The sequence below is a fragment of the Sturnira hondurensis genome, unplaced genomic scaffold (genome assembly GCF_014824575.4).
Source record: "Sturnira hondurensis isolate 20B ecotype Veracruz unplaced genomic scaffold, ASM1482457v3 Scaffold0016663, whole genome shotgun sequence".
In the NCBI taxonomy this organism is placed as follows: Eukaryota; Metazoa; Chordata; class Mammalia; order Chiroptera; family Phyllostomidae; genus Sturnira; species Sturnira hondurensis.
The window spans coordinates 17,220,042-17,244,345 of record NW_028089294.1 but is presented as its reverse complement, the minus strand read 5'-3'; the positions used below and the strand labels follow the sequence as shown (position 1 = coordinate 17,244,345).

The following is a 24,304-nucleotide window of genomic DNA, read 5'->3' as shown; positions in this document are numbered from 1 at the left end:
TGGATTTAAAAAGAATATGATGGATGTGGGTTCCCGGGTGGTTTTTCAAGAAGAGAGGGCACCTGGCAAATGTGTGGTGGGAAGAACAGGGGGAGGCGGAGGTGGGGTGCGGAGCGAGGCTGGGGGTGGAGGTGGTAGGTGACGGAAAGTGAGGCCATGGTGACCAAGTTCTCATCAGAGGACTGTCCTCTGTCCCTCAGGTGGGGAAGGACTGGAGTCGGGGACCCACCAGAAACTGGTTCGGGCTGGGCCAGCAGGGGGGTTGGACTGGTGGGGAGTCGGTTAGGTGGGAGTAGTCTTTGGAAGCAGCCCCCATGGGGGCAAGGTGGAGGGAGTGAGGCCAAAGCACCCTGGCCTTGCAGGTGGCGATTTTGTCTATTTTACTCCCTGGGGCCCTCAATTCCAGGGCAGATGGAGCTGCTGCCCCCAGGTCAAGGACAGAAGCAGGCGTGTGCTTCCACTGCAGGTGTCAGAGCGCTGGTCCCTTCCCGCTGATCACAGGTGCGACCACCGCATCCTTCTCAACACCGAGCCCCTCTGGGCGGCCGCTCTGTCCCTCAGTGCCAGCCCACGAGCTGAGCTTCACTGCTGCAGCGTCAGCCGTGGGAGCCCCTGGCCTCATGTGGCCGTTCAAATCAGCTAAGATGTAAAACTGCAAAATCAGTTCCTCCTTTGCATTAGCCACATTGCATGTGCTCAGTAGCTACACGTGGCTGGTGGCTACCATATTGGACGGTGCAGATTCTAGAATGTTCCTGTGATTGTGCAGAGATCTGTCGGTGCTGTTCTGGAGGCGATGGCTTGCCCCTTGGGCCTTGGCTCCTGGCTGGCAGCTCATTAACTCACCAGACCTCTAAGGAGCGCGGGCCCTGGGCCGAGCACTCCTGGGGAGGGCTCAGGTACTGCACACGTGGCTTTCTTTGGGTCCACAGGGCTGTCTCCTGAGCTTGTGGTTACCTTGGCCCCACCTCTGGAGATGGCGCTGGAGTCCAGGCAAGTGACCAGAAGCCTCAAGTACTCATTGTCCCCTTTCCAGCAGCGCGACAGGGCTGGGCCCACCCTGGGCCTGTGTGATTTCTGTGCTGTCCACGAGGATATGGCCTGGTGGTGACTGCTCCCTCTCGGAGCCACCAGCCTGGGGCACTCTAGGGACCTTGGCCTGGAGCCTGCGGTCACGTTGAAGGTTCTGTTGAAAGAGCTCTGGCTTTTGAGTCTCACTGCGTCCCCTCCTCTGCCCGCGCACAGGCCATGCCTGGAGACAGTGCAGCCCTCCTGCCCCGAGATCGGCTGCTCCTCGTGACTTGACTCCCCATCCACTGAACTCTTGGGAGCACTGTCTCCCTTCGACCTCCCCAGCATTTAGCTCAAGGACTTGCACGGATGGCCAATGACTGTCCTCTGAACGAATGAAGTTGTGCGGTCCCCTAGACTGCACAGCGCCTGCCTGGCCCCCCAGGGCTGGCGGGCCCAGCCTTTCTCCTCCTTGTGGCCCTCCTCCAACTGCCCTCTGCTCAGATGGTCAGTCTAGGATGGGTACCTGGTGGGGTCCAGTGACCATATGGCTTCCAAGTGGTCTGGAAGCTCCCAAGAATCTGGATAAATCAGGGCCAGAGTAGACATGTTTGTGGGTCAGCTGTGAGTCTGCTCCCAGCCTGTGAGGGGTTGTAGTCATATGGATTTGTGTGTGTGCACATACATACAACATGCATGTAGGATGCACACCCTCAGGCAGACCTCACACGGACACACCACATGCACTGCCCCCGGGGCACTGCTGGTGCCTGTCCCCTTCCCTCTGCCCCTTTTACAAGGTGCTGTGGAAACCTAGCTGCTTGTCAGCTAATCTGTCCCCAAAGCCCTGTGACCCCCTGGGCTGTACCTGACTCCTGCAGGCCTCCCCAGTGTGTTGGCTGCGGCAGCCCGGGGCCCCTGGGAGCAGCGCCGGCCTCCCTCCTTGGGCCCAGTCTGGAGCCTGGCACTAGTCATGGCTGAGAACAGGGCTTGATTGCCTCCTTCCCAGGGCTCGGCTGCAGCCACTTGGACAGACTGCCCCAGTGCTCAAGAGGGAGTGCTCAGCAAATAGCTGTCACAGATGAGGGGCGCCCATCCCAGGGGGTCAGATGGCCAAGCACCCTGGCCCCCACCCCCAGTCTCCAGCCAGCCCCCCACCCTCCCCCTGGTCTGCTCACTGCCCTGGCAGGCCTGGGGGCTTGGGTCTGGGCAGTTTTCCCTCCACCCAGAGAGTCCATCCGGGCTCTATTCCTCTTTTAGACCTTGCTCAGTCCTTTCCCCAGAGAGGGGCAGGCCGTGCTCCACGCTGCGTGTGCAGGATGGCCACCAGAGCCTGTGGGGCCAGCAGAGGCTCAGGAAGCAGAGTGCCCGCCTTCCTCCTCTCGCGGAGCCCAGCGTGACCTGGAGAAGCCCGCACGCTGGGCCAGCCTGCCACCCTGTGGTGACTCCCTACCTCAGCCACTCCTTCTTGTGGCCTTCTCATGCACCCGGCCGTAGGGTCCGAGGCCACCGCCTCTCGGGGCAGCACAGTCTGTGTGTGAACGGTGCTGACTTGTAGAAATTCCTCTCTGGAAGGCGCAGTCTGTTCCTCAGCAGCTTTCTTTCTCGGGGCCTCCAGAGCAAGGCTCACCCCTGTCCCACACAACTGCTGTCCTCAGACTTGCAGATTTGTCTGTTGTGCTTCCAGCCCCTCAGCCACCTGGCCTCAGGCTCTGTGCTGTGTGGCCGGTCCCTGACCAAGGCCCAAGTGACCTCTGTCCTTGGTGGGAAGCAGCCAGCGTGTCCGCCACCTCCTCGTTCAGGACCCTTAACTTATGTTATGACCAAGGGCCTTGCTTGCTGAGGTGCCACTTAATGCTGTGAATTTATTTAAGATCTAACAGCCTCTTAAATGGTTAATAGACTATTTTATTCCCAGTCTTGCTACACTGTGCCTCTCCCATTCTGTTCTCTGGTAGCTGATTTGTGGGACTCAAGTACAGATCGCTACATCTACCCTCCTGAATTCCATCCTGTGATCCAGGCGCAGATCAGTGAGGGTCGAGATTAGTTTAAGGTTGTGCGGTCTTCCCCCAAAGGGCGTCTCACAATTTGATGAACTGTTGGCTGGGCACTTTGGCCGATTGCAGTTTTTTTCCACAAGCGTAAGTCCTGCTGCCATGAAGTTCCTCTTGCACATGTCTCTTTTTCCTTCTCTCGGATTATTTCTGTTGGATGAGTTCCCAGAAGAGCCGTTGATGGGTCGGAGGCCGTGCGCAGTCTCCGGACTCCCGACACAGAGCAGCTGCTGATTTGGGAGGGGCGGCTCTGCCTCAGCGCTTTGCAGACTGAGGCGTGTCCCTCAGCTCTGGCTCCTGAGGGGCTCAGACTGCCCTGGCGGCCCCTCCTTCCACCCCAGCAACTCTGCGGGACTGGCAGACAAGTGTGCTGGGATCCCGCCCCTTCCCCCTCCGAGAACGTGTGTGATGCTGGGGCCTTTAACCCGGACCCTGAGAATGGACGTCAGGGACCCCTGTGTGTAGATGAGCGTCCTGGAAGGCCCACAGCTGACACCCCTACTCCTGAAAGGGACCCGGGAAGGGTCTAGAATCTTTGTCATACATGGCAGAGAACGTCCCCATCGAGAGACACACCAGTAAAGTGCATGTAGGTGAGGCAGGGACACGCACACCTGGGTGGAGTGGGGAGGTGAGAAGGGGCCCGTGTGCGCTGGGTGGGGAGGAGAGTGGGAGGGACATGGGACCAGACAGCCAGGTCGGTGCTGCAGTTGGAAGGGCTGTGTTGCTCTGGAACAGAGTGGCGGGTAGGGAGCCACCCAAGGGTGCTGGGCGCGGTGTGACACAGGGCAGAAGCAGGTCAGAAGCCGGGAAGAAGGCGGACTGAAGAAGAGGAGGGGCAGAGTGTGGCTGTCACAGAAATCCTGGGGTTGTGACATGGTCTGGCCCTGCAGGGCAGCTGGCAGGGGTGGGGAGGCGGCCCTCCTTCGCTGCCCACTGGGCACCGTTCCTCCCTTTGGTCTCCACCTTCTAGAAAGTTCTTTCCCATTGAGTCCCTTGGCAGCTGCCTGGTTTGCTCCTTCCGGTGTCACACTGTTCACCCTTCCTCTGTGTGCACCTCCTTGTTTAGAGCTCATTTTACTGCAGCGACTTCAGGTGGGTTCCGCCTGCCTGACGCTTGGAGCCTGGCTGTTGGCTTCCCGTAAACCACACAGTCAGCCGGTAGCCCTACTTTACAGCAATGGTTTCTTTCTGGTTATTCTGATGACTTTATGCTTTCAGTCCGTTTGTGCTCTTGAAAAAAGTTACGGAAATGTATATAATGCAAAAAGTGGCAGCTCCCCACACCCCGCCCCCAGAGGGAAGCTCCAGGCCTCCCTCCCCCGTGGGGGGTTTCCAGGCCCCTGTGTTCTGGGTGTCAGCTTTGCTCCGGGTGTTTCTGCTGCTGCCTTTGTCCTACCGTGGCTGACAGTGTCGGAGCCTGGGTCCCGCGGGGAGGAGGCACCATGGGCCACCCCGAAGGGGCCTGGCTTGTTTTCAGAGAACCTGGGACTATGGCTGGGCATGGAGCCCCTCACTCGACTTGATTGGGACCCCGGGGTTCCTGCCCCAGTCACCGTGCTCACTACTGCCTCCTGCTGCCCTTCTCCCCTGGGGACCCCAGCAGCTCTGCCCTGAGGCCACTGTGAGAACTGGCAGGGCTGGGTCTCAGGCTGTGAAGACCCTCCTGGAGGCTCAGCTCCTTCCCTACCTGAGAGCTTTCTCCACAGCCCCTGGTTTGTTGGATGCTGGGAGAAGTCCTCCGATCCCAGTGTCAGGTTCCCCTTACCACACAGGATGGGGGTCCCTGAGACCCCTGCACGCCCTCTGCCTGCCTGCAAGGCGGGCGACTGAGTTGCTACTTCCTGGGCTCAGGTGGAACCAGGGCAGGGCGCACTCACTCCTGAGCTGTAATGATGCCTTTCGAGAGGTTTGCGACAGCGGACATGGCTGTGGAAACGGGAGAACGATAGTACTGCGTTGGCCGAAGAGTTGGTTTTTCCCGTACGATGGCTGTAGTAGCACTGAGCTGTCTTTAACTTCATTCCAAAGGATTTTGTTAGATTGTATTGTGAGTCACATTAGCGTGCATTAAAAAAAAACTTACCAAAATTGGTGGACTTTTGTGTAGCCATTTTAACGTTGGAAGAAAACACGCAACATTTTTGGCATATTATGCTTTATTATTTCAAGAAAGGTAAAAATGCAATAAAATGCAAAAAGAGACTTGTGCAGTGTATGGAGAAGGTGCAGTGACTGATCGAATGTGTCGAGATTGGTTTGCGAAGTTTCGTGCAGGAGATTTCTCACTGGACAATGCTCCGCGGTCAGGTAGACCAGGTGAAGTCAATAGTGATCAAATTGAGACGTTAATTGAGAACAATCAATGTTATACCACACAGGAGATGCGTACATACTCAAAATATCCAAATCAATAAAGTTATTGGTGAAAATGAAAAATGTGTCGTTTTATGGAAAAAGCCATCCAGACTTGGCCATCCCAGGATAACCATTGTGAGGGCTTCAGGCTGGGCAGGTAGGGGACAGGCCTCGCTATCACCATGTGATTCCCTGTGGGAGAGGGGACTGAGCTTCCCCAGGAAAACACAGGTGGGAGGTGGGAAACCTGCAGTGCGATGGTGAGCAGGTGGGGGGCTCTGTTCTGCAGACCGTCCTGGGGGAATGGGGGGGGGTTGTCCTATAGCAGATCTGGCCTCTGTTGGGAGCTGAGGCCCCAGCCTTCTGCCTGGTGGGGAGATGGGGGTTCAACACCACATCTATCCTTGGGGACCTGTGGCTGCCCACCTAGAGGAAAGTAGAGCCTCCACATCTGGGTGTTCGCACCCTGAGTAGAGACTCAGGGCACACAGTGTAGGTGCAGAGGAGGGGAGGGCCCACGGAGGGCCTGTCACACTCCCTGTGGCTGGGGGATGCCTCGGTGGCACAGAGCTGAGCTTGGCCTCCTGCCCGGGCCCCCGACTCCCATCAGTACTCTCAAAGGTGCCGGGCACGACTGGAGCCTGCTCAGCGCGAGCAGACACCTGTCCTGGGCCCCTGCTTCCCAGGGTGGGGTCTGTGCTCTGCAGCCTCTGGGGGGGTTGGGTGGGGGCAGCAGGTTCCTGGCTGACATCTGCTGCCAGGATCGGTATTTCTTTCTGGAAGTAACTGAACCTGCCCCTGGAAGATCACAGGTCAGATCCTGAGGTCTCCACTAACCCTGTCCCCACCCCCACCTGCCACAGGAGAACCTTATGCTGTCCATCCTGCCCAAGCATGTGGCTGACGAGATGCTAAAGGACATGAAGAAGGACGAGAGCCAGAAGGATCAGCAGCAGTTCAACACCATGTACATGTACCGCCACGAGAACGTCAGGTGCGCCAGTCCCAGGCTCCAAGGGCAGGCCGGGGCGGGGCTCTGTGGGGCCAGCCAAGCCCTGAAGGTCTGAGGGTCTTCCTGGGACCAGAAGCCAGGCCACCCCCTCAGTGTGAGCCCCACTGATGGCATCGGGGCTGCAGCATGGCGTAGGCCGTGCAGTCCGGCCCTGTCTCTGTACCACCGTCACGCGGGACTGGGGAGTGACATCCGCAGGCCGCCCAGACGTTCGGGGCAGCACTGGGGTCAGAGCCACGCCCCTGCCAGGGAGATACCTTCATCTGGAGGCCGGGGTGAGGCAGTGTGGGGAGGGGGCCCTGTAGAAGGAAGGCCAAGAGGATGAGCTGAATGCCAGAGTCCCAGATTCACCCACCGAGGTGCCAGAGGCTGCTGTGGGGCTCGAGCAAGGACCTGCTGCCCCCGGGATTCTGGCTGCGGTGGGTTGAGAGTAGGAGCTGGCAGCGGCGTCAAGGGTGTGGCCCGTGCCTCACCAAGGTGGCCTCCTTCCTCTGCAGCATCCTCTTCGCAGACATCGTGGGCTTCACCCAGCTGTCCTCGACCTGCAGCGCCCAGGAGCTCGTGAAGCTGCTCAACCAGCTGTTCGCCCGCTTCGACAAGCTGGCGGCTGTGAGTGCCCTCGTGGCCTGCGCCCAGCGCCCTGCGCCCGGGGACTCCTCCCACCTGCTCCTCCTCTGCTCTCCATGTCACTCCTCCCCACTAAGGGGGAGCCTATGGTCACAGCCTGTGTCCTGCGCTTTCAGAAATACCACCAGCTGCGGATTAAGATCCTGGGCGACTGTTACTACTGCATCTGCGGCCTGCCTGACTACCGGGAGGACCACGCCGTCTGCTCCATCCTCATGGGGCTCGCCATGGTGGAAGCCATCTCGTGAGTGCAGTGCCTCTGTGACAGAGGGGACGCCTGGCTCCTCAGGAGAAGTAGGCCGTCTGTGCAGATCTGTCGTGGTGGCCCCGGCCCCCCCAGGCCCTCTCATGGGGATCTGTTTGGGCGTGTCATGCGGGATGTAGTGATGCCACCTGGGACATAGATTAGGTCAGCAGGTCACTCGGTCCCCAGCTCTTGGAAGCTGGGTGGTGACTTAGCTTCCTGACAGCCGAGGGGAACGATAAGGCTCCATAGCCTCTGGGAGGTGCTTTTCCGGCCGTAGTCCACACTGGTTTTCTCCCTGAGGTTGTGGTTGTAACGAGTGAGGTTCACATACCACTTCACCTTTGCGGGGTGTTCCTCCCTGGGCGTTGCTACGTCTTCTCTCAGTGTTCTTGCCCCATGACCTCCAAGGCAGGTGGTACAGGGGTCGCCATGCCCACCTCCCAGAGTAGAAAGCCCGTGTACAACATGGACGTGACTGCTGAGGTCCCCAGATGTATGGGGTATCAGTGACGGGCTGGAATGGAACCCTGGCCTCTGAGCTCCCAGCCACAGCTCCTGCCTCCAGCCCCGGGGACCATGGGGATGCTGAGCTCTGCCCCCATTCGCCTTCTCCATGGCCTGCCCTGCTTGGAAACCCTTGCCCACCGTGCTCCCTGCTGTCCCCTCAAGTCCTCTGATGGGCGCTCCCTCCAGCACTGGCCTGGAAGTGAAGGCTGCCTCCCGCCAGGGGTGGTCCTTTAGGGTAGAGACTCATCTCCACTCATCACGTCACTGTCAGGCAAAGTGCTGATTGCATTTGTCTCTTCTGGAGTGCCCTTGGCACACGTAGCACCTAGTACAGTGCCAGGCACAGCCTGAATGCTCGGTAGAATGTCACCTGCATCAGCAATAAACAGGCAATGGGAAGAGAGCACCTGGAGGTCCCTTGGGGAGGACGGCTGGGGTGGTCACTCTGCGTGCTCAGCGTGAGGGCAGGCAGCAAGGTGGGGGCACCCAGCTGGCCCCGTTGGCCCAGGGGGAAGAAAGCCTGTGTGGGGTCCCTCCTGTAGGGCCGGGGGGCTGGCACCTTGTCGTGGGCATGCCCCAAGCCCTCCTCCTTCCTGTGTGCCTGGCAGGTATGTGCGGGAGAAGACGAAGACCGGGGTGGACATGCGTGTGGGGGTGCACACAGGCACTGTGCTGGGGGGCGTCCTGGGCCAGAAGCGTTGGCAGTATGACGTGTGGTCTACCGACGTCACCGTAGCCAACAAGATGGAGGCCGGTGGTGTCCCCGGGTGAGTGTTCCTTCTGTGGGCAGGTGAGGGAGGGGACACCCCATTTATCCCTCAGAACTGTGGCCCAGACAAGGGACACAGGGCCTTAGAGAAGGGCCCCGCTGCCCAAGGCATGGCATCCTCTTTGGGGTGCCTGCCGGCTTGGTCTGAGGTTGGCTGTGGCGTCTCCTGCCTGGACCTCTGCAGCTGCCTGTCTTCTCATCCCCTTTACTCATTTGTGGGGTGGCCTGGGATCTGACGTCATCACACGTGTATGCCCAGTCTCCCCAAGGGTGGTATTACTAGTGACAGTCCCCAGCAGGCCTGGAGGCTGCGACTCGAGCTCACAGCGTACCTGCACTCCACACCTGAGCTCAGGTACAGAGCCAGGCCGGGGCCTGCCCTTGGGGAGGATGGACTGGGGGCACGGTGGTGCCTTCCCCGCCTGGGTCAGGGAGCTCCCCTTAAGGGCAGCTGGGAGTCTCTGCGAGTGGTGACTCTCCAGAAGTGGGCTCGCTGCCCCCTGCAAGCAGGTGCTGCACCTGAGGATCCTGCCGGGCGGGCATCGGTCGGACCTCCTGACCGGAGTTCAGGCAGACCTCTGCATTTCTCCTCATTCCATGCTGTCCGCGGCCTGCGGGCACAGAACTGTATGCTACAGTCCTACACTGAGGCTCAGAGACGAGGGGCAGGTGCCCACTGCCCACACAGGTCTTCCTTGTGTCTGCTCCTGGTGCCCCCCACCCCTCTGCGCCCCGAGACCTGGCCCTGCCCGTGCCCCTGCTGAGGCCTCTGGCTGCCCTGCAGGCGTGTGCACATCTCCCAGAGCACCATGGACTGCCTGAAGGGGGAGTTTGACGTGGAGCCCGGCGAGGGGGGCAGCCGCTGCGATTACCTGGAGGAGAAGGGCATCGAGACCTACCTCATCATCGCGTCCAAGCCAGAGGTGAAGAAAACCACCACCCAAAACGGCCTCAATGGCTCGGTGAGTCCCAGCACCCCCGGACTGGGGGACGGGGAGGAGGGGCCACAGGAAGATGCTGAGGAGTGGGCAGGGCGCGTGAGCCGAGACTCTGAGTCCCACGGAGCAGGCGACCAGAGGGATCCTCCTCACGGGGGGCAAGCTGGCATGTGGGGTGGACAGTGCCTGTCCTTCCTGGCAAGTGGGAAGTCAGGTGACCGCCGGTGTCCTGCCCCTGGAGGTGTGTCGATGGCACTCAGGAGAGCAGCCGGATTGCAGTGAGGGCCCCCTGCGTGGAGGAAGCAGCTGAAGCCGTCAGAGCAATGTGGGTGCGGGGGGAGGGAGCACTGAGCACAGGGCAGGGGCAGAGAGGCTGTGGGCTGGGACAGGTCCTGGAGCAGAGGGGGCCAGCGGCCTCTGGCGGCCTCTGCACTCAGTGCTCGTCGCCATTCACGTGCAAGTGGAAGCCATGGTCACACACGGTTCTGTCTCGGATCCTGAGGAAGGCCAGAGGCCGACGCTTCCGCTGGGTCTGTTAGCCGGGTGGGTTTCTTCTGAGATGCGCACACTCACATCGGCCCTGTGAGCGCGCCCTCTCTGATCACTGGGAGCTCCTCGTGGTGAGAGAAGAGAGCCCGCTGTCACATTGTGACGTTCGTCAGATCTGCCTGCACTGTGGCCTGTCCTCTCGGGAACGTCGGTTCAGGTGGCGGGCAGATTCCGGCTGTCCTCACCCCAGCGCTGTGCGTGGGGATGGAGACAGCCCACCGCCACTCCCGTGAGCTCGCGTGGGTGGTTGGCTTCTCCGTTGTGTAGGGGGAGTCTCTAGGTCACGGCAGACAGCGGAGAGGCGAGGTTCACAGATCACCTGGCCCACTCTGCCACCGTCACAGGGTCAGAAGTGATGCCATGTGAGTCGCACAGGGAGGGTGGCGGGAAGAAGAGAAGTGATGGCAGTGGCTGCACTGGAGGTCACAGGCGCACACTGTTCTGTTGGCAGAAATCTGTCCGTGGGGTGTAGTTGAGGGAAGTGACTGACAAGGAGAAGAGAGCGAGCAGGTATCTCCCAACTGTACTAATCCAGTTTCACCAGTCTGGGCGTCTGAACTGCCCTTGGGGACAACTCTGGAGTGTGGGTCTCGGCCACAGCTGGCCTCCCTGTCCTCAGCTCGCAGCCCCTCGTGCATCTCCGCTGAGTGCGCACACGTGGCTCAGCTTGCAGGTGCAAAGCCGAGCTCCTCCTCTTCCTCTCCACACTGAAACCCGTTCTCCCACCCCGCACCGTCTTCCTCGTCTCAGTCAGCGGCCACTCCATCCTTCCACTGCTCAGACAAAAAGCTTTGAAGACACCTTGACCCCTTTCTCTACCATCTCCGAGCAAGTTCTGTTGGCCCTTCTTGCAAAGCAGGGCTCTCACCCACTTCCCACAGCCCGTGACTCCCACCTCCGTCCAAGCCACGGTTTTCTCGTGTGGGATTCCCGTAGTTGAATCCCAGCCAGTCGCCCCGCTCCTGTCCTTGCCCCCTACCCTCTCTTCTTTCTCAATCCAGCAGTCAGGTTGATCCCCCTAGAGTGTTAAGTGAAGCCATGTCACTCCCCTGCCCAGAACCCTCCACTGGTCTCCCATCTCAGAGGGACAGCCCACTCCAGACAGGGCCCTCACCGCCCTGCCCCCCTCACTCCCTCTGCCCCACGGGCCCGCCAGGCTGTGGCTCAGGGACTCCAGGTGCACGCCGGTTCCAGGACCATTGCCCCAGCTGCTCCCTCTTCCTGGAACCCCCACCCCTAGATGGCTGCTCGGCTTGTTCCTTCAGGTCTCCCTGACCTGCTTTTTATAGTCGCACCCCCGACCATCGCTGTGCTGCCTTTCTGACTTTCTTTCTCTAGAGCTCACGCTCTCTCCCCTCAAGCACTGAGGTTACAAGGGATTAGAACTGTGTGTGTGGATCTTGGCTGCTGTCGGCCTCTCTTCACCGACATGTGCACTCTCAAGGTCAGGGTGTTTGGTCCGTGTCCCCAGGAGTTGGGTCAGTTCCAGTCACATAGTAGGTACTCAGTACTTACTAAGTGAATTAATGGGTGAATGAATGACTGCCCTGTGTGATTGCGTTTAACTTACTCTGGCAAGGAAAAATACTGTTTCAGAACTAGGAATGGGCCCCGATTTGGTGTGGCTCGGGATTGAGTGCCGCTCTGCAAACCGAAAGGCTGACAGTTTGCTTCCCAGGCAGGGCATGGGTCTGGGTTGTGGGCCAGGTCGCCAGTTGGGGGCATGAGAGAGGCACCTGACTGATGTTTCTCTCATACATTGCTATCTCCCTCCTTTCCCCTCTCTCTTTGAAAATAAATAAATAAAATCTTTTAAAAAACTTTTAAATTAAAAAAGTAGGAATGGGAATATTCAATTTTAATAGTAGGAATTAACACTAGAAATTTATTGCGTTTAAAAATTAATGTTCTAAAGGAGAAACTGAGTAGTGCAATTTCCAAGCTTCCGAGATGTCTAAACTCTAGTGAGGAGATCGCAGCCTGAGAGCAGGTGGACCACAGGGTGGGGTGGGCAGCCGGCAGTGTCCCGTGACCCACATGGCCACTCCTTCCCACCGCAGGCCCTGCCAAATGGAGCGCCACCTTCCCCAAAGCCCAGCTCCCCTGCCCTCATCGAGACCAAGGAGCCCAATGGGAGTGTCCACACCAGCGGCTCAACATCCGAGGAGGCCGAGGAGCAAGACACCCAGGTGTGTGCGGGGCTGAGGGCCAGGATGTGGGGCGGGGGCGGGGAGGTGGACGCTGCCGCAGGAAGGGTCCTCCCCCCACCACCGCCTGGGCCTGGCTCCCATTTAGCAATGCAACCCTGGCAGGTCACCTACCCCCAGGCCCCACCCCACATCTCCTAGAGTCAGAGGGTGACCTCAAAAGAAGTGCTTGCCTCCGAGGCCTTGCCCAGCCCTGCTGCCCAGAGCCCGGTAGATAGGAGGGCCAGGAGGACATCCATGGACACTCCTACAGGACCCAGGGCAGTTTTGGAAGTGAGACTTCAGGGTTGAGCTCCCCTCTGGCTAGGTCCACCTCCACAGGTTGCACGCCCACATGGGGGACTTCTAAAGGGATCAACACGCTGTGTACCTGAGGCCAGGGTCCGCCTGGGAGTGTACCCAGGATCTGGCTGTCACTAAGCTTCCCAACGGAGTCCCTGGGGCAACTGCTCAGAGACCGCGTCTGCCTCACTGAGGCTGCTGTGTTGCTGCTGGGGCGCGGAGCTGGCCCTGGTCCCTCGACATCAGGTGCTGGGGGACAGGAAGGGGGAGAGAGCTGCAAGGGAACTGAGCCCTGCAGCATTCAGTCCCTGTTCCCCGCTGTGATTTCTTGATGGAAAGTGGAGATACAGATTCGATGTAACTCTCTGACACGGACACAGAATTTTAGCACCTCGTGGTTTTTGTCCACAGAATCAGCCAGTGTCACGGGATATGTCTCAGGGACAGAGGCCTTTGGTGCTAGGACAGACCATCTGCTTCATTTTGTACAGAAGTAAATCGGGGCTGGGGAAGCGTGGGTTACACGGGGTCCAACTGGCAGCCAGGCGCCCCAGGCCCAAGATGGGAGTCTGGGTTCTGGCTCGCAGGCGCACTCAGGGCCCGCACAGGCGGCTCCACGTGCCCGGTCTCAGTGCTTGTTTGGAGTGGTGGCTACATCGTCAGAGTCTGGATTCATGTTTCTGGAGTTAATGCTTTTCCTTTGTGCCTGGGAATAAAGATGGCAGTGGGCACCCCAGCCCCACCACCCCACTAGGGACAAGGACATTCCCTTCTCTCCCATCACTTGCTCCCCCAAATGAACCACAAGTGCTAGGGTTGGGGGTCACACACACCCCTGTGGATGCTGATGCGTGTGGCTGTGACACCGCCACCCTCATAGCAGGATGTGCCGTGGTCCTGAATCCCAGGTCTCCGGTGTGGGAGCCCGGTGGCCACTCCCCTGCAGTGCTGCCGTCAAGTGGATGACCAGTGATCAGTGGATGACCACTGCAGGGTTTCTATAGGGGCTGCGGGCCTGGGACCAGGTGTCCCAGGGAAACTGGAAAGGACCATGGCTCTGGGTCCAGACCCAAGCAGGAGAGCTGCCTGGGAGCACTGGGAAGACTCTCCCTGGAAACTGGACACCCCGGCTCCACCCCCCTGCCCCCTTAGCTCTGCCTCACCTGCTTTGCCTTATAGGCCGACAACCCCTCGTTCCCCAACCCTCGCCGGAGGCTGCGCCTTCAGGACTTGGCCGATCGTGTGGTGGACGCCTCCGAGGACGAGCACGAGCTCAACCAGCTACTGAACGAGGCCCTGCTGGAGCGGGAGTCCGCCCAGGTGTAAGTGTCCCCAGCGCCTCATGCTCCTTAGCACGTGCCTTGTCACGTGCCTTGCTCAGGGCATTCATCAGCTTGACTGTGGCCCCTTTTGGTGGGCTGAAGCAGGTGTGGCATTTGTGTTTCATGGGGCTCGTTTCACTGCAGAGTGAAGAAGAGAAACACCTTCCTCCTGTCCATGCGGTTCATGGACCCTGAGATGGAGACCCGCTACTCAGTGGAGAAGGAAAAGCAGAGTGGGGCTGCCTTCTGCTGCTCCTGCGTGGTCCTGCTCTGCACGGCCCTGGTGGAGATTCTCATCGACCCCTGGTGAGGGAGGGGCACTGCAGGCCCCAGAGGCTTGGGAGGGGGGACGATGAGTTTCCTAGGCCAGAGGCCTAAGGGATACAGCACCTCAGCTGGAGCCTGATGTAGGGACGCAGACCTCCTCTGGTCCTTGCCCCACCAGTGCAACAGGCCTGGCTGCCCTTCGGCCCAGGGGATGTGGAGGGCCGTGCCCTGAACCCCCACCTGTTCCCGGTGCTCTAGGGTGACACCAGCATCAAAATGGAGATCAGACCAGGGCTGAGAAGGCCCAGGGTCAAAGGATCTAGGGGGTTGGAGACCTTGGCTAGCTGGGCCTGAGTGGTTCTGGGGTACAGAGGTGGAGGCTGGGGACACTTCTCAACTTCAGTCACCAAGGCCGAGTCTTGGCTCATGTTAGTAAGGATGGATTTGAGGCTCCGGGCACAGTCTGGTAGCTCTAACACAGCAGCAAGTCCCTGGGGCAGGGGAGGTGTTCCCAAGTCTCTGCCTTAACTGCTGACACCAGATGGAAGGACAGCCCCTGCCTTCCCTCCTTGCCTGAGCCAATCAGCAGCTTGCGCCTGCTCAGGGATTCCCCCATCGGAAAGGAGCAGGTGTGGAGCCTTGTTCCAGTTAGTTTGGGGAATGTAAAAGAGCCTCGGACTCCCATGGCCTTCGGTTCTGGACACACCTGACTGTTGTACTTCTCATGTGACCGCAGGCGTATCACTGAGGGTTCCTAGAGCATCGGTTTACTCATCTGTAGAACTGAAGTTGATGAGGGTACTCAGGATGACAGTGCCTGCCCCAGCTGACCCTGACCCCGTGGGCAGGCCCCTGGTGTTGCTGAGTTTCCGGTGCAGGCTTGTGCCTCTGTCCGGGGCCTTCCTTCCACTCTCCTAACCTCACTCACCTAGCCCCTCCCCCAATCTCACTACTCCTTCCAGTCCTCGCCCTATTAATTGTCTTCTCCCTGTTACAGGCTAATGACAAACTATGTGACCTTTGTCGTGGGGGAGGTTCTGCTTCTGGTGTTAACGATCTGCTCCCTGGCTGCCATCTTTCCCCAGGTGAGCAGCACCTTTCCTTTTGGCTTAGAAGCCCTCCGGAAGTGAGCGTTACTCCCTGTAAAAGCAGGTGTTGGCACAGTTCTGCGCCCTATCAGATCCTTACAAATGGATTACAAAGCATCTCTTAGGATGGCTCGGGATGATCCATCCATTCATTCCTACACATCCGCTGGGCACCCACTCTGGGCCAGGCTCTGGGGGCTGACAGCCGTGCACGCAGGGGCGTGTCAGTCTAGAGAAACAGGAGCCTGTTGAGAAGGGCAGTGGAGGCCCAGCTGGAGGGTTGGCCCAACTGTGAAGGACCTTGAAACCGAGACAAAAGGATTAGGATTTATTTCTGTAAGCACTGGGGGGCCATGCAGAGTTTCTGATCAGAATGACAAGGCAAAAGTAGTGCTAATCTGGCAGGCAGCTTGCCAGGTGGTGGAAGATTTAGGTGTACTGACAGGAAAAGCAGGAACAGCCAGGCAGAGCTGGCTGACCCTGAGAATCCCTCTGTTTGGCCTTGTCATTTGGAGATAAGGAGCAGGCTGCTGCTGGCTGGTGCTGCCCAACTCCTGGGCCTGGCCTGGACCTTCTGTGGAAAGGGTGCAGCTATCTGGAAGCTGTGATATTTTATAAGTACGTCACATAGTGACAAAGAGCACCAGGACTCCTGCACTCCCTTCTCCGCTGTGCCACACTGTCAACTCTGATTGACACGCACACACAGCACCCCTTTCCAGGTTCCTAGGAGAAAAGGCTCACGCCCTCAAAACCCCATCCCTTTTAGGCCTTCCCTAAGAAGCTCGTGGCCTTCTCAACTTGGATCGATCGGACGCGCTGGGCCAGGAACACCTGGGCCATGCTGGCCATCTTCATTCTGGTTATGGCCAATGCCGTGGACATGGTGAGTTCCTGCTGTCCTTGTTGAAGGGACACTCCCAGCTTGGTGGGAACAGGCCTCCACACTGGCCAGCAAAAGCAGCCTCTCAAACCATTCCTCCACCACAGGGGCTCTTTGTCCCAGGAAACCTCCGAGACCGACCTGGTTCCCCAGCTCCTGTTTCCCAGAGTTCAGGAACCTGACGCCACATGCCAGATCCTGTGCTAGGTGCTTTACATGCTCTGACTCAATCTTGTTTTGCTGTTTATTTTTACTTTCCAGCCAGTTTATAGTCATCACTTAATCTTCGTAACAACCCCAACAGGTAGTAAGTGTAATTTGTTATGAAGGACTAATGCTCAGAGAGGTTGGTGCACTTGTTTTCAGTCACACAGCCAGTGACAGTCAAGAACTGAAAGTCTACATCCCAGTCCTGTGTTTTCCTTGTCCATATACCACTACCTGCCCAAGGATCCATCAGCACCAAGGGAGGTAACCCTCTTCCACTGCGGGAGGGGTCCCGGGCAGCCTCCATCCGTCCGAATGTGGCCAGCCCTTCCTAGGGCTGGGGCCCTGGGGAAGGCGCTGCACAGAGCCCAGGTGGCTGGAGGCAGACACGGTCCTCCTCTCTGCGGTCCTTGATTTGTGGAAAGTGTGGGTCCCACGAGAGGGTGGCCAGATGCCTTCTCGGGGAGAAGGGAAGGCAGTTGGGGGCCGAGATCCGTTGATTGGAGCCACCAGTCCTCACGGAGAACTGGGTGCTGGGAGCCGTCACTCATGCTCACCTGTGTGTCGTCACAGTTCCTGTCCATTTTGGTAGTTTGTACTACATGGTCCCCAGATCTGGGCACTGTGCAGGACACCTGGAGATCCTGTCACTCACGGAGGGTGAAAAACCTGGGAGTTAGGGGGACATCCACACGCCAGAATCCCATGCTGAGCGCGCCCCCAGAGCCAGCCAAGGGCCACAGTGAAGGTTACAAAGAGTAGACTTCATTGTCGTGGACCCACTTTCTGCTGACTGCTCCTGCTCAGCCGCAGGACCGGTGGCCAGCTCCAGACATGGCTGAGACATGGCTTGCCGTCAGTGGAGCCAAGGCATGGCGACTGGCCACCCCAGTGGTCCCTCTTCAACAGTGTGATGTGAGCAAGGGCACGTTGGACCTGAAACCTGAAGACTGGACACCTCCCTCTGTCTTTACCCCTTGCTGACGGTGCTGCTCTGGGCGCGGCCAGCCTGAGTTTTCTCTGCAGTGGTGGCGATACTAAAAATGGGAGTTTTTGTGAACATCAAAAGGCATGGCTCTTAGGAGGAATGACTGACATTTGTATTATTATTCCTTAGTAAACTTTCCCATCCTCCTCGGTGTTTCTGAGGGGCTGCAGGAAGTGGCAGCTGAGCACACAGTGGCATGCCGGCCTTCTCTGACCAGTGTCCTCTGTCCCCTGACCCTGTGTTTTCCCCACGGTCCTGGCCTCCAGCTGAGCTGCCTCCAGTCCTACACGGGACCCAACAACGGCACTGCGGGGATGGAGATGGAGGATGGCTGCATGGGGAACCCCAAGTATTACAACTATGTCGCCGTGCTGTCCCTCATCGCCACCATCATGCTGGTGCAGGTCAGCCACATGGTCAAGCTCACACTCATGCTGCTCATCACGGGTGCTGTGGCCGTCATCAACATCTATGCCTGGCGCCCCATCTTTGACGAATATGACCGCAGACGTTTCCAGGAACACAAGTAAGATGAAGCTTGTCTGGGAATCTGGATTTTCTCCTTCCTTTCCCCCACCCCGCCAAGTCCCCATTTCAAAAGGCGTGGGCCTGCTCTGAGGTGGCTTTCCATCTCTAAGGCCCATCCAAGGGTTCATAGGGGAATTGGGGTTCACGGCTCCTCACAGATGTGCCACCAAATGGCTGCGAACCTGGGACAGGTCTTTCCATCTTGAAGAGTGGAAGATCTGGGTTGCCTCCGTGTGTGGTTGGGCACCGGCCTCTGGTACCCAGGGGGGGCCTGAGTGTGCTACTGTCTGTCCAACAGCTTTCCTGTGGCTGCTTTAGAGAAGATGCAGATCCTCTCCTCCCCGGGGCTCAACGGTACCGACAGGTAAGGTAACCGCGCCCGCTCCTGGTCTGCACTTTCAGACCTTCTCCTCGAGAGACAGGCAGCACTACAGGCCCAAGCGCCATGACCTCAGCCCTCGGGAGCACGCAGCTGGGCACGTGGAGGCAGAGAAGCTAGGGTGTGTTTCTGTAGGAGGGCTGGGCAGAGAGAGAGTGATTGTAACACAGACTCAGCCCCCCTGAGTCAGAGAGTAAAGCTCAGAGAGCAGTGAGAGCAGTGGCAGTTCGTTTGGAGGGTGGGACCCAGAGCCTGGAAAGAGGAGAAGTCATATGGGTGGTGCCACACTTAACTGGCAGGCGGACAGGCAGCAGAACAATGCGGGGAAGAGCGCACTGCCTTTGATCCTGAAGACCTGGATGCTTAATCCGCTGCAGTGGTTCCCTGGGAGCTGCAGGCCGCCCAGCTTCCTGCGTCCCAGTTTTCGCTCTTAAAGCAGATAGTGGACTAGAAGCTCTTCAAGGTCCTTTCTAGCTCTAAAATTTTAGAATTTCATGATTCAGCAACTTCAGTAGAATCAAGTAAGTCTTGTTGTTTCTCTCCCTCTCTCCTTCCCTTCCCCTCTAAAGATAAATAAATAAAAACATTTAACTAATCAGCAAATCCAAATGAAGACCACAACAAAAGCCCATTCCACACCTACCAGTGTGGCAAGAATTGAGTCTGATAATATAGACGGGCGTGACCACTTTAGAGACCACATGGAGTTATTTAAAGCAGACCCACAGCCCAGCAACTCCACTGCTGCACGCACACCTCAGAGGACCCGCATACACACAAAACAAAATCCAAATTATGTACGTAGTGAATGGGTATATAAATTGTGGTGTATTCATACAACAGACTACTACACAATAATGAAAATAAAGAACTATAGCTCCATGCAAAGTATGAAGGTGTGATCTAAGGAAGCTTCACTGCTCAGTGGGAATCCAGACTTGAGGTGAAGGCGCTTAAGTTTCTGGGGCCCGAGGTGACAGGAAAGAGCCTGTTGGAAGAAAAGCCCTCTTAGGAGGGCAGCACGGGCACTCGCAGTGGCATTACTCTCTGCCCCACAGGCTGTCCCTGGTGCCTTCTAAGTACTCGATGACGGCCATGATCTTCGTCATGATGCTGAGCTTCTACTACTTCTCCCGCCATGTGAGTGTCCGCACACCCTGCTCTCCTGATTTGCTTGCAACCTGTCAGCGTAGCAGGCCCAGGATCTGAGAACCCAAGCTCTGAAAGGAATGCTGGTTTCTTTACCCACTATGGCATGTGGCCCTGCCAAGCCACCACCTTTTTCCTCAGAGATACTGGCAAAACAGTTCTTGACCTCTTCTTCCTTCTGACCTCCTCTGGCCTGGATAAAATGTGTTCACCAGGCCAGAAGCTCATGGTCTTCACTCACTCTGGGTCGGGGAGTTACTAACAGACTGATCACAGAACCAGAAGAGAAGGACAAGGGGCTGAAGTTTTTGGTTAAATGCCAGCGCCGGGGGTGGGTGGGTGGGTGGGGGGTGGGCAGGGGGCAGTGGAAGAGATAGGGCAGGGAAGTATCCATACACAGTATTTACTCTTCCATGTTAGCTCAAGTGCCACCCAGTGGTTTGCCAGGGGAAGTACATCCTAAGCCACTTGGCCAGATGGGACCTGCTGGGAAAGGGACTCTCCTCCTGGGCTAGGAGATGCCCACCATCCACAGGCCAGACCTGGAGCTACAGTTAGGTCCCAGGAGGTTCCACGCAGCCAGAAGGCGCCTTTGAGCTCTGTTCTCACCACGGAGGCTGGGATCCTTACTGTAGTGGTGGGGTGCCCTTTTGGTTAGGTGGGTCGGAATTTCTGGGTCTTCCTCATTTCCTGTGGGGAACCTCTCCACTCAAGTTCCCATAGCTCATCTTCCCATCAAATCGCCAGCTCAGAGTGCGCACCTTGCTTGTGTCTACAGGTGGAAAAGCTGGCACGGACCCTGTTCTTGTGGAAGATTGAGGTCCATGACCAGAAGGAACGTGTCTATGAGATGCGGCGCTGGAACGAGGCCTTGGTTACCAACATGTTGCCTGAACACGTGGCACGCCATTTCCTGGGGTCCAAGAAGCGAGATGAGGTGAGGGTGGCCTCGTGCCATGGCCTGGAGCCATGAGTCCTGGCTTTCTGCCAGGGACACCCCTGAACCCAGGCCTTCTTGTGGTGTGGCAGTGGGTCCCACTACAAACGGGTTGTGAGCCGCACTTCTCTGTGAGGCCCATTTCAGCAGACGGAGCCTGCGTCTGTCAGCTGTGCTCTCAGCTCACATCCCAACTCCACTCTACCCTCTCACCCTCAGGGCTGTTACAGGGAACAGAGAAGCTATTTTTGATTTAGTCAAACTTGTGATGAAAGTGAAAGCTACTTTCTAATAATGCAAAGTTGGGATACCCCAGGAGGAAGTATGTCCAAGAGGCTGAGTGATCTCTCGTGGGTGTGGAAGATAAATTCATTTCCGTAGCACGTTATTTAATCAGAGCTGCTTCGAGCACTGTGGCCCTGCCTGTTTTTAGGAGCTGTACAGCCAGTCTTATGATGAGATTGGAGTCATGTTCGCCTCCCTGCCCAACTTTGCTGACTTCTACACAGAGGAGAGCATCAACAATGGCGGCATTGAGTGTCTGCGCTTCCTCAATGAGATCATCTCGGATTTTGACTCTGTGAGTGTCCATCTGCCTCCCTCCTGCCACAAAGCCAGCTGGTTCCAAATGCTACCTGCAGCAGTCAGAAGCTGGAGCCGCTCTAGTTGGCCACGGTTTCCCACATGAGCCCTGTCTACAATGCATGGGCTTCTGCGGCCTCTGAGGGCGTGAGACAGGAGCTGGGAAATTACGTCCAAGTTCACAGGATGAAGGGTGGCCAAAACAAGGTCCAGGGTCCCTCTGATTCCCCCTACCTCCAAGTTCAGATTCATTAAATGCTGAGTTACTTGTACATCAAAGGAAATGCTTTTACCTACATGTTCAACAACCACCCTAGGAGACTGGCAGTTTTATCCCCATGCTATGGTTGCAGAAACTGAGGCTCAGGAAGACTGCTTAAGGTCGTGTGGCAGATGAAGGGCAGAAAAAAGCTTATATGAAAGCATCTCGGGTATTTTGCGGGTCATTGTAAACAGATAATCTTGTCATGTAGTTGGCTCGTTCACCGAAATTGCTGACAGGTTTCCTTAATACTGGCTTTAGCTTCTAGACAACCCCAAATTCCGGGTCATCACCAAGATCAAAACCATTGGCAGTACCTATATGGCAGCTTCAGGAGTCACCCCAGATGTCAACACCAACGGCTTCACCAGCTCCAACAAGGTACTCAACCAGCTCAGTGGCCAGAGAGCAGATGGGGCTCTTGTGTCCTGAGGGGAGAGGCCGCCCAGGGCAAACACGTGAGGAACCAGAACTTACGCAACTAGCTAACGTTAAGCACTGCTGCACGGAGGTACTTTGCACTAGTACAGACACCACTGGGACCGAGCAATGCAAACTTGAAGTCGGGTTCCTAAGACAGTGTACACACTGCAGCCCACCGCTGCTCCTTGGCCCCGGTCTGGCACACGGTGCTATGGGACTGCAGCCATGCTCCCTTCGGTGCTTTCCCGAGGACAGGGCAGCAGGACCATCCACACAACTATGCCGTAGTGAACCCATCTGGACTGGGGAACGTGGTTTTGTTTAGTGAAGCAAGCTCTGTGTACCTACCAGAGGGAGAAGAAATGACGTGGGGGGGCCCTGGTCTCAGGGCTGTTTTTAAAACATCATACCCTATTTTATCTTACAACTGCCATTTCCTCTTTATGGATGAGGTCAAAGAGACATGTCTAACCCTCAGGGCTTATAATCTAGTTGAGGAATCAAAACAAAGAACAACTGTCCCAAGTTTGAAGATCAGGTTCAGACAAGGCGATGAGACATGGCTCCTGAGCAGACAGGAGGGCTGGGTAGGATTGTCTTCCCCTCCACCACTGCCCAGTCTCTTGTCACGGTGACAAGTGGGTGTTAGCAGGGCACAGACTCCTTTGTGGGAAAGGTAAAGAATAGACCTGAACCACCAAGGGAAGGGACTGCCCTGCAGACCGTTCAGGGAAGATGAGGAGGCTGCTGTGGCTGTGGGCCCGGGCTGGCTCCTGATGCCTTCGCGGTGGCTCCCTGGCACAGGAGGAGAAGTCAGACAAGGAGCGCTGGCAGCACCTGGCTGACCTGGCTGACTTTGCACTGGCCATGAAGGACACACTCACCAACATCAACAACCAGTCCTTCAACAACTTCATGCTGCGCATAGGTGAGGTTCTGGGCTGCATTCTGATACAGGGGGCGCAGCGAGTCAGCAGGAGGAAGAGGCCTGGAGGGACCTGACGCATTTAGCTTGGCGAGGGTTGTGTGCTCATAGAGCTGGAAGGCACCGTAAGGATCTTTGGTCCAAGCTGCTCTAGGTGAGCAGACTGAAAAGCTGGCTGACGGAGTTATGGTCAGCTGTGCCTGTCCCAGTGTCTACAACGACAGCTTCCTCCTGAGTCTGGCTGGGAAGTATGCTGTCTACCTAGGAAATCTACACCTGCTGAGGGCTTTGCTCACCTCTGCCCAGCCTCTTAGGAATCAATCACCTGCTACTCACTACTGGGAATTTGGCAGGAGGGGAGGTTCCTAATTTCTGATGAGGTTACCGGAGACAAAATACCGGATCCGTGATAGGAACTGGCAACTTACATGCTAAGCTAATCAGTATGTTGGGTGTAGCTAACAATCTGCTGAGCACATGGTGAAGGCAGGGTAAACAGATATGAATTCTGCCCTCCAGTACCTTAGACAAGCTTAATGACAAAGCTGTTACATCATCAGATTTATGGTGGGGATGGGGTGGCACAGTCTGTGAGGGGCTGGGAGCTTCCTCCGCACGTGGAGGCTGGTGTGTGGCTGCACTGACCTTCACACCTCTGCCCTAGGCATGAACAAAGGAGGGGTCCTGGCTGGAGTCATTGGAGCACGGAAACCACACTATGACATCTGGGGCAACACAGTCAACGTAGCCAGCAGGATGGAGTCCACAGGAGTCATGGGCAACATTCAGGTCTGTGCCACAACAGAGCTGTGCTCAGAAGCAGGGACTAGGAACAAAATGCAAACAATGTGTGTTCTGCTGCGCACCATCTCCTTGAGGAGTGTAGCAGTGCCATGAGGCGAAGGGCAAGAGTGGGAAAGGTGCCTCCATGGCCAGGTGCGGGAGAAAAACTTTGATCCTGTTCGCAATGCTCAGGTGTCAATTCTGTGTGCTAATACCCTGCCTCTTGGTCTGAGCTTTCTGGTACCTTGTGCCTGTGGTAGCTCCCCACTGTAGCCACCCTGACCCGTCACGGCTGGGCCTGGTAGAGAAGCCCCACAGAAGGGCAAAGGCCAGGGAATAGAAATTTCCAACAGGGCTGCCGCCACGCAGTCCACTGCTCTCCTCAGAATGACTATTTTGGGGGGAGGGGGCCCCAGAAAAGCACCTGGGTCCTGCTGCTCCCTGGTGTGTGTGGTGAGGGCGCTCAGCCCTGGGAGGTCTGGAGGTGGGCGCTACGGGAAGGGGGCCACCTGGGTAGCCTCGGTCTAGGGTTGCTCTGACCCCAAGCTCTTGTACTGTGTTCTCCCTCTGCAGGTGGTGGAAGAAACACAAGCCATTCTTCGAGAGTACGGCTTCCGCTTTGTGAGGCGAGGGCCCATCTTTGTGAAGGGGAAGGGGGAGCTGCTAACCTTTTTCTTGAAGGGGCGCGACAAGCCAGCTGCGCTCCCGAACGGCTCCTCTGTGACACTCCCCCACCAGGTGGTAGACAACCCCTGAACAGCACCCCGCCCCACAGTGGTACAAATGGGAAGGGAGAATGTATGTTTTGGAATCAAGGGCCTTGGGGAAGGACAAACAACCAAGCCCCAACACTCCCAAACTGCTGACATGTACACTCACGTAGACATTAGATTTAAAATGTCCTCCAGCCTTTTGCTCGGGACCCGCAGGCTCTGAGGGCAGCCACACCACCACCCTCAGTGAGCCTGTGGCCTCCCCAGAGCATGAGGGTCTCAGGCGCAGTGCCCGTACAAGGCT

General features: G+C 57.3%; 1 protein-coding gene across 3 annotated transcripts in view; it reads left to right on the top strand.

Annotated features, from left to right (window-relative positions):
• ADCY3 (adenylate cyclase 3) overlaps nt 1-24,304 on the top strand; it is a 60,601-nt gene extending 36,297 nt beyond the window's left edge. Inside the window, exons 4-23 of one of the 3 annotated variants that reach the window (XM_037066814.1) lie at nt 6,290-6,420; nt 6,936-7,047; nt 7,182-7,309; nt 8,428-8,586; nt 9,373-9,550; nt 12,136-12,264; nt 13,744-13,886; nt 14,031-14,192; nt 15,151-15,238; nt 16,011-16,127; nt 17,586-17,845; nt 18,146-18,211; nt 19,285-19,366; nt 20,154-20,312; nt 20,746-20,892; nt 21,418-21,537; nt 22,384-22,507; nt 23,169-23,293; nt 23,861-24,078; nt 24,117-24,304. In XM_037066814.1, the coding sequence (XP_036922709.1) occupies nt 6,290-6,420; nt 6,936-7,047; nt 7,182-7,309; nt 8,428-8,586; nt 9,373-9,550; nt 12,136-12,264; nt 13,744-13,886; nt 14,031-14,192; nt 15,151-15,238; nt 16,011-16,127; nt 17,586-17,845; nt 18,146-18,211; nt 19,285-19,366; nt 20,154-20,312; nt 20,746-20,892; nt 21,418-21,537; nt 22,384-22,507; nt 23,169-23,293; nt 23,861-24,043 (2,613 nt within the window). In that variant the 3' untranslated portion in view covers nt 24,044-24,078; nt 24,117-24,304. Of the gene's footprint in view, nt 1-6,289; nt 6,421-6,935; nt 7,048-7,181; nt 7,310-8,427; nt 8,587-9,372; nt 9,551-12,135; nt 12,265-13,743; nt 13,887-14,030; nt 14,193-15,150; nt 15,239-16,010; nt 16,128-17,585; nt 17,846-18,145; nt 18,212-19,284; nt 19,367-20,153; nt 20,313-20,745; nt 20,893-21,417; nt 21,538-22,383; nt 22,508-23,168; nt 23,294-23,860 lie in introns of all 3 variants that reach the window. The other 2 variants (XM_037066815.1, XM_037066813.1) reach the window with 2 other exon arrangements.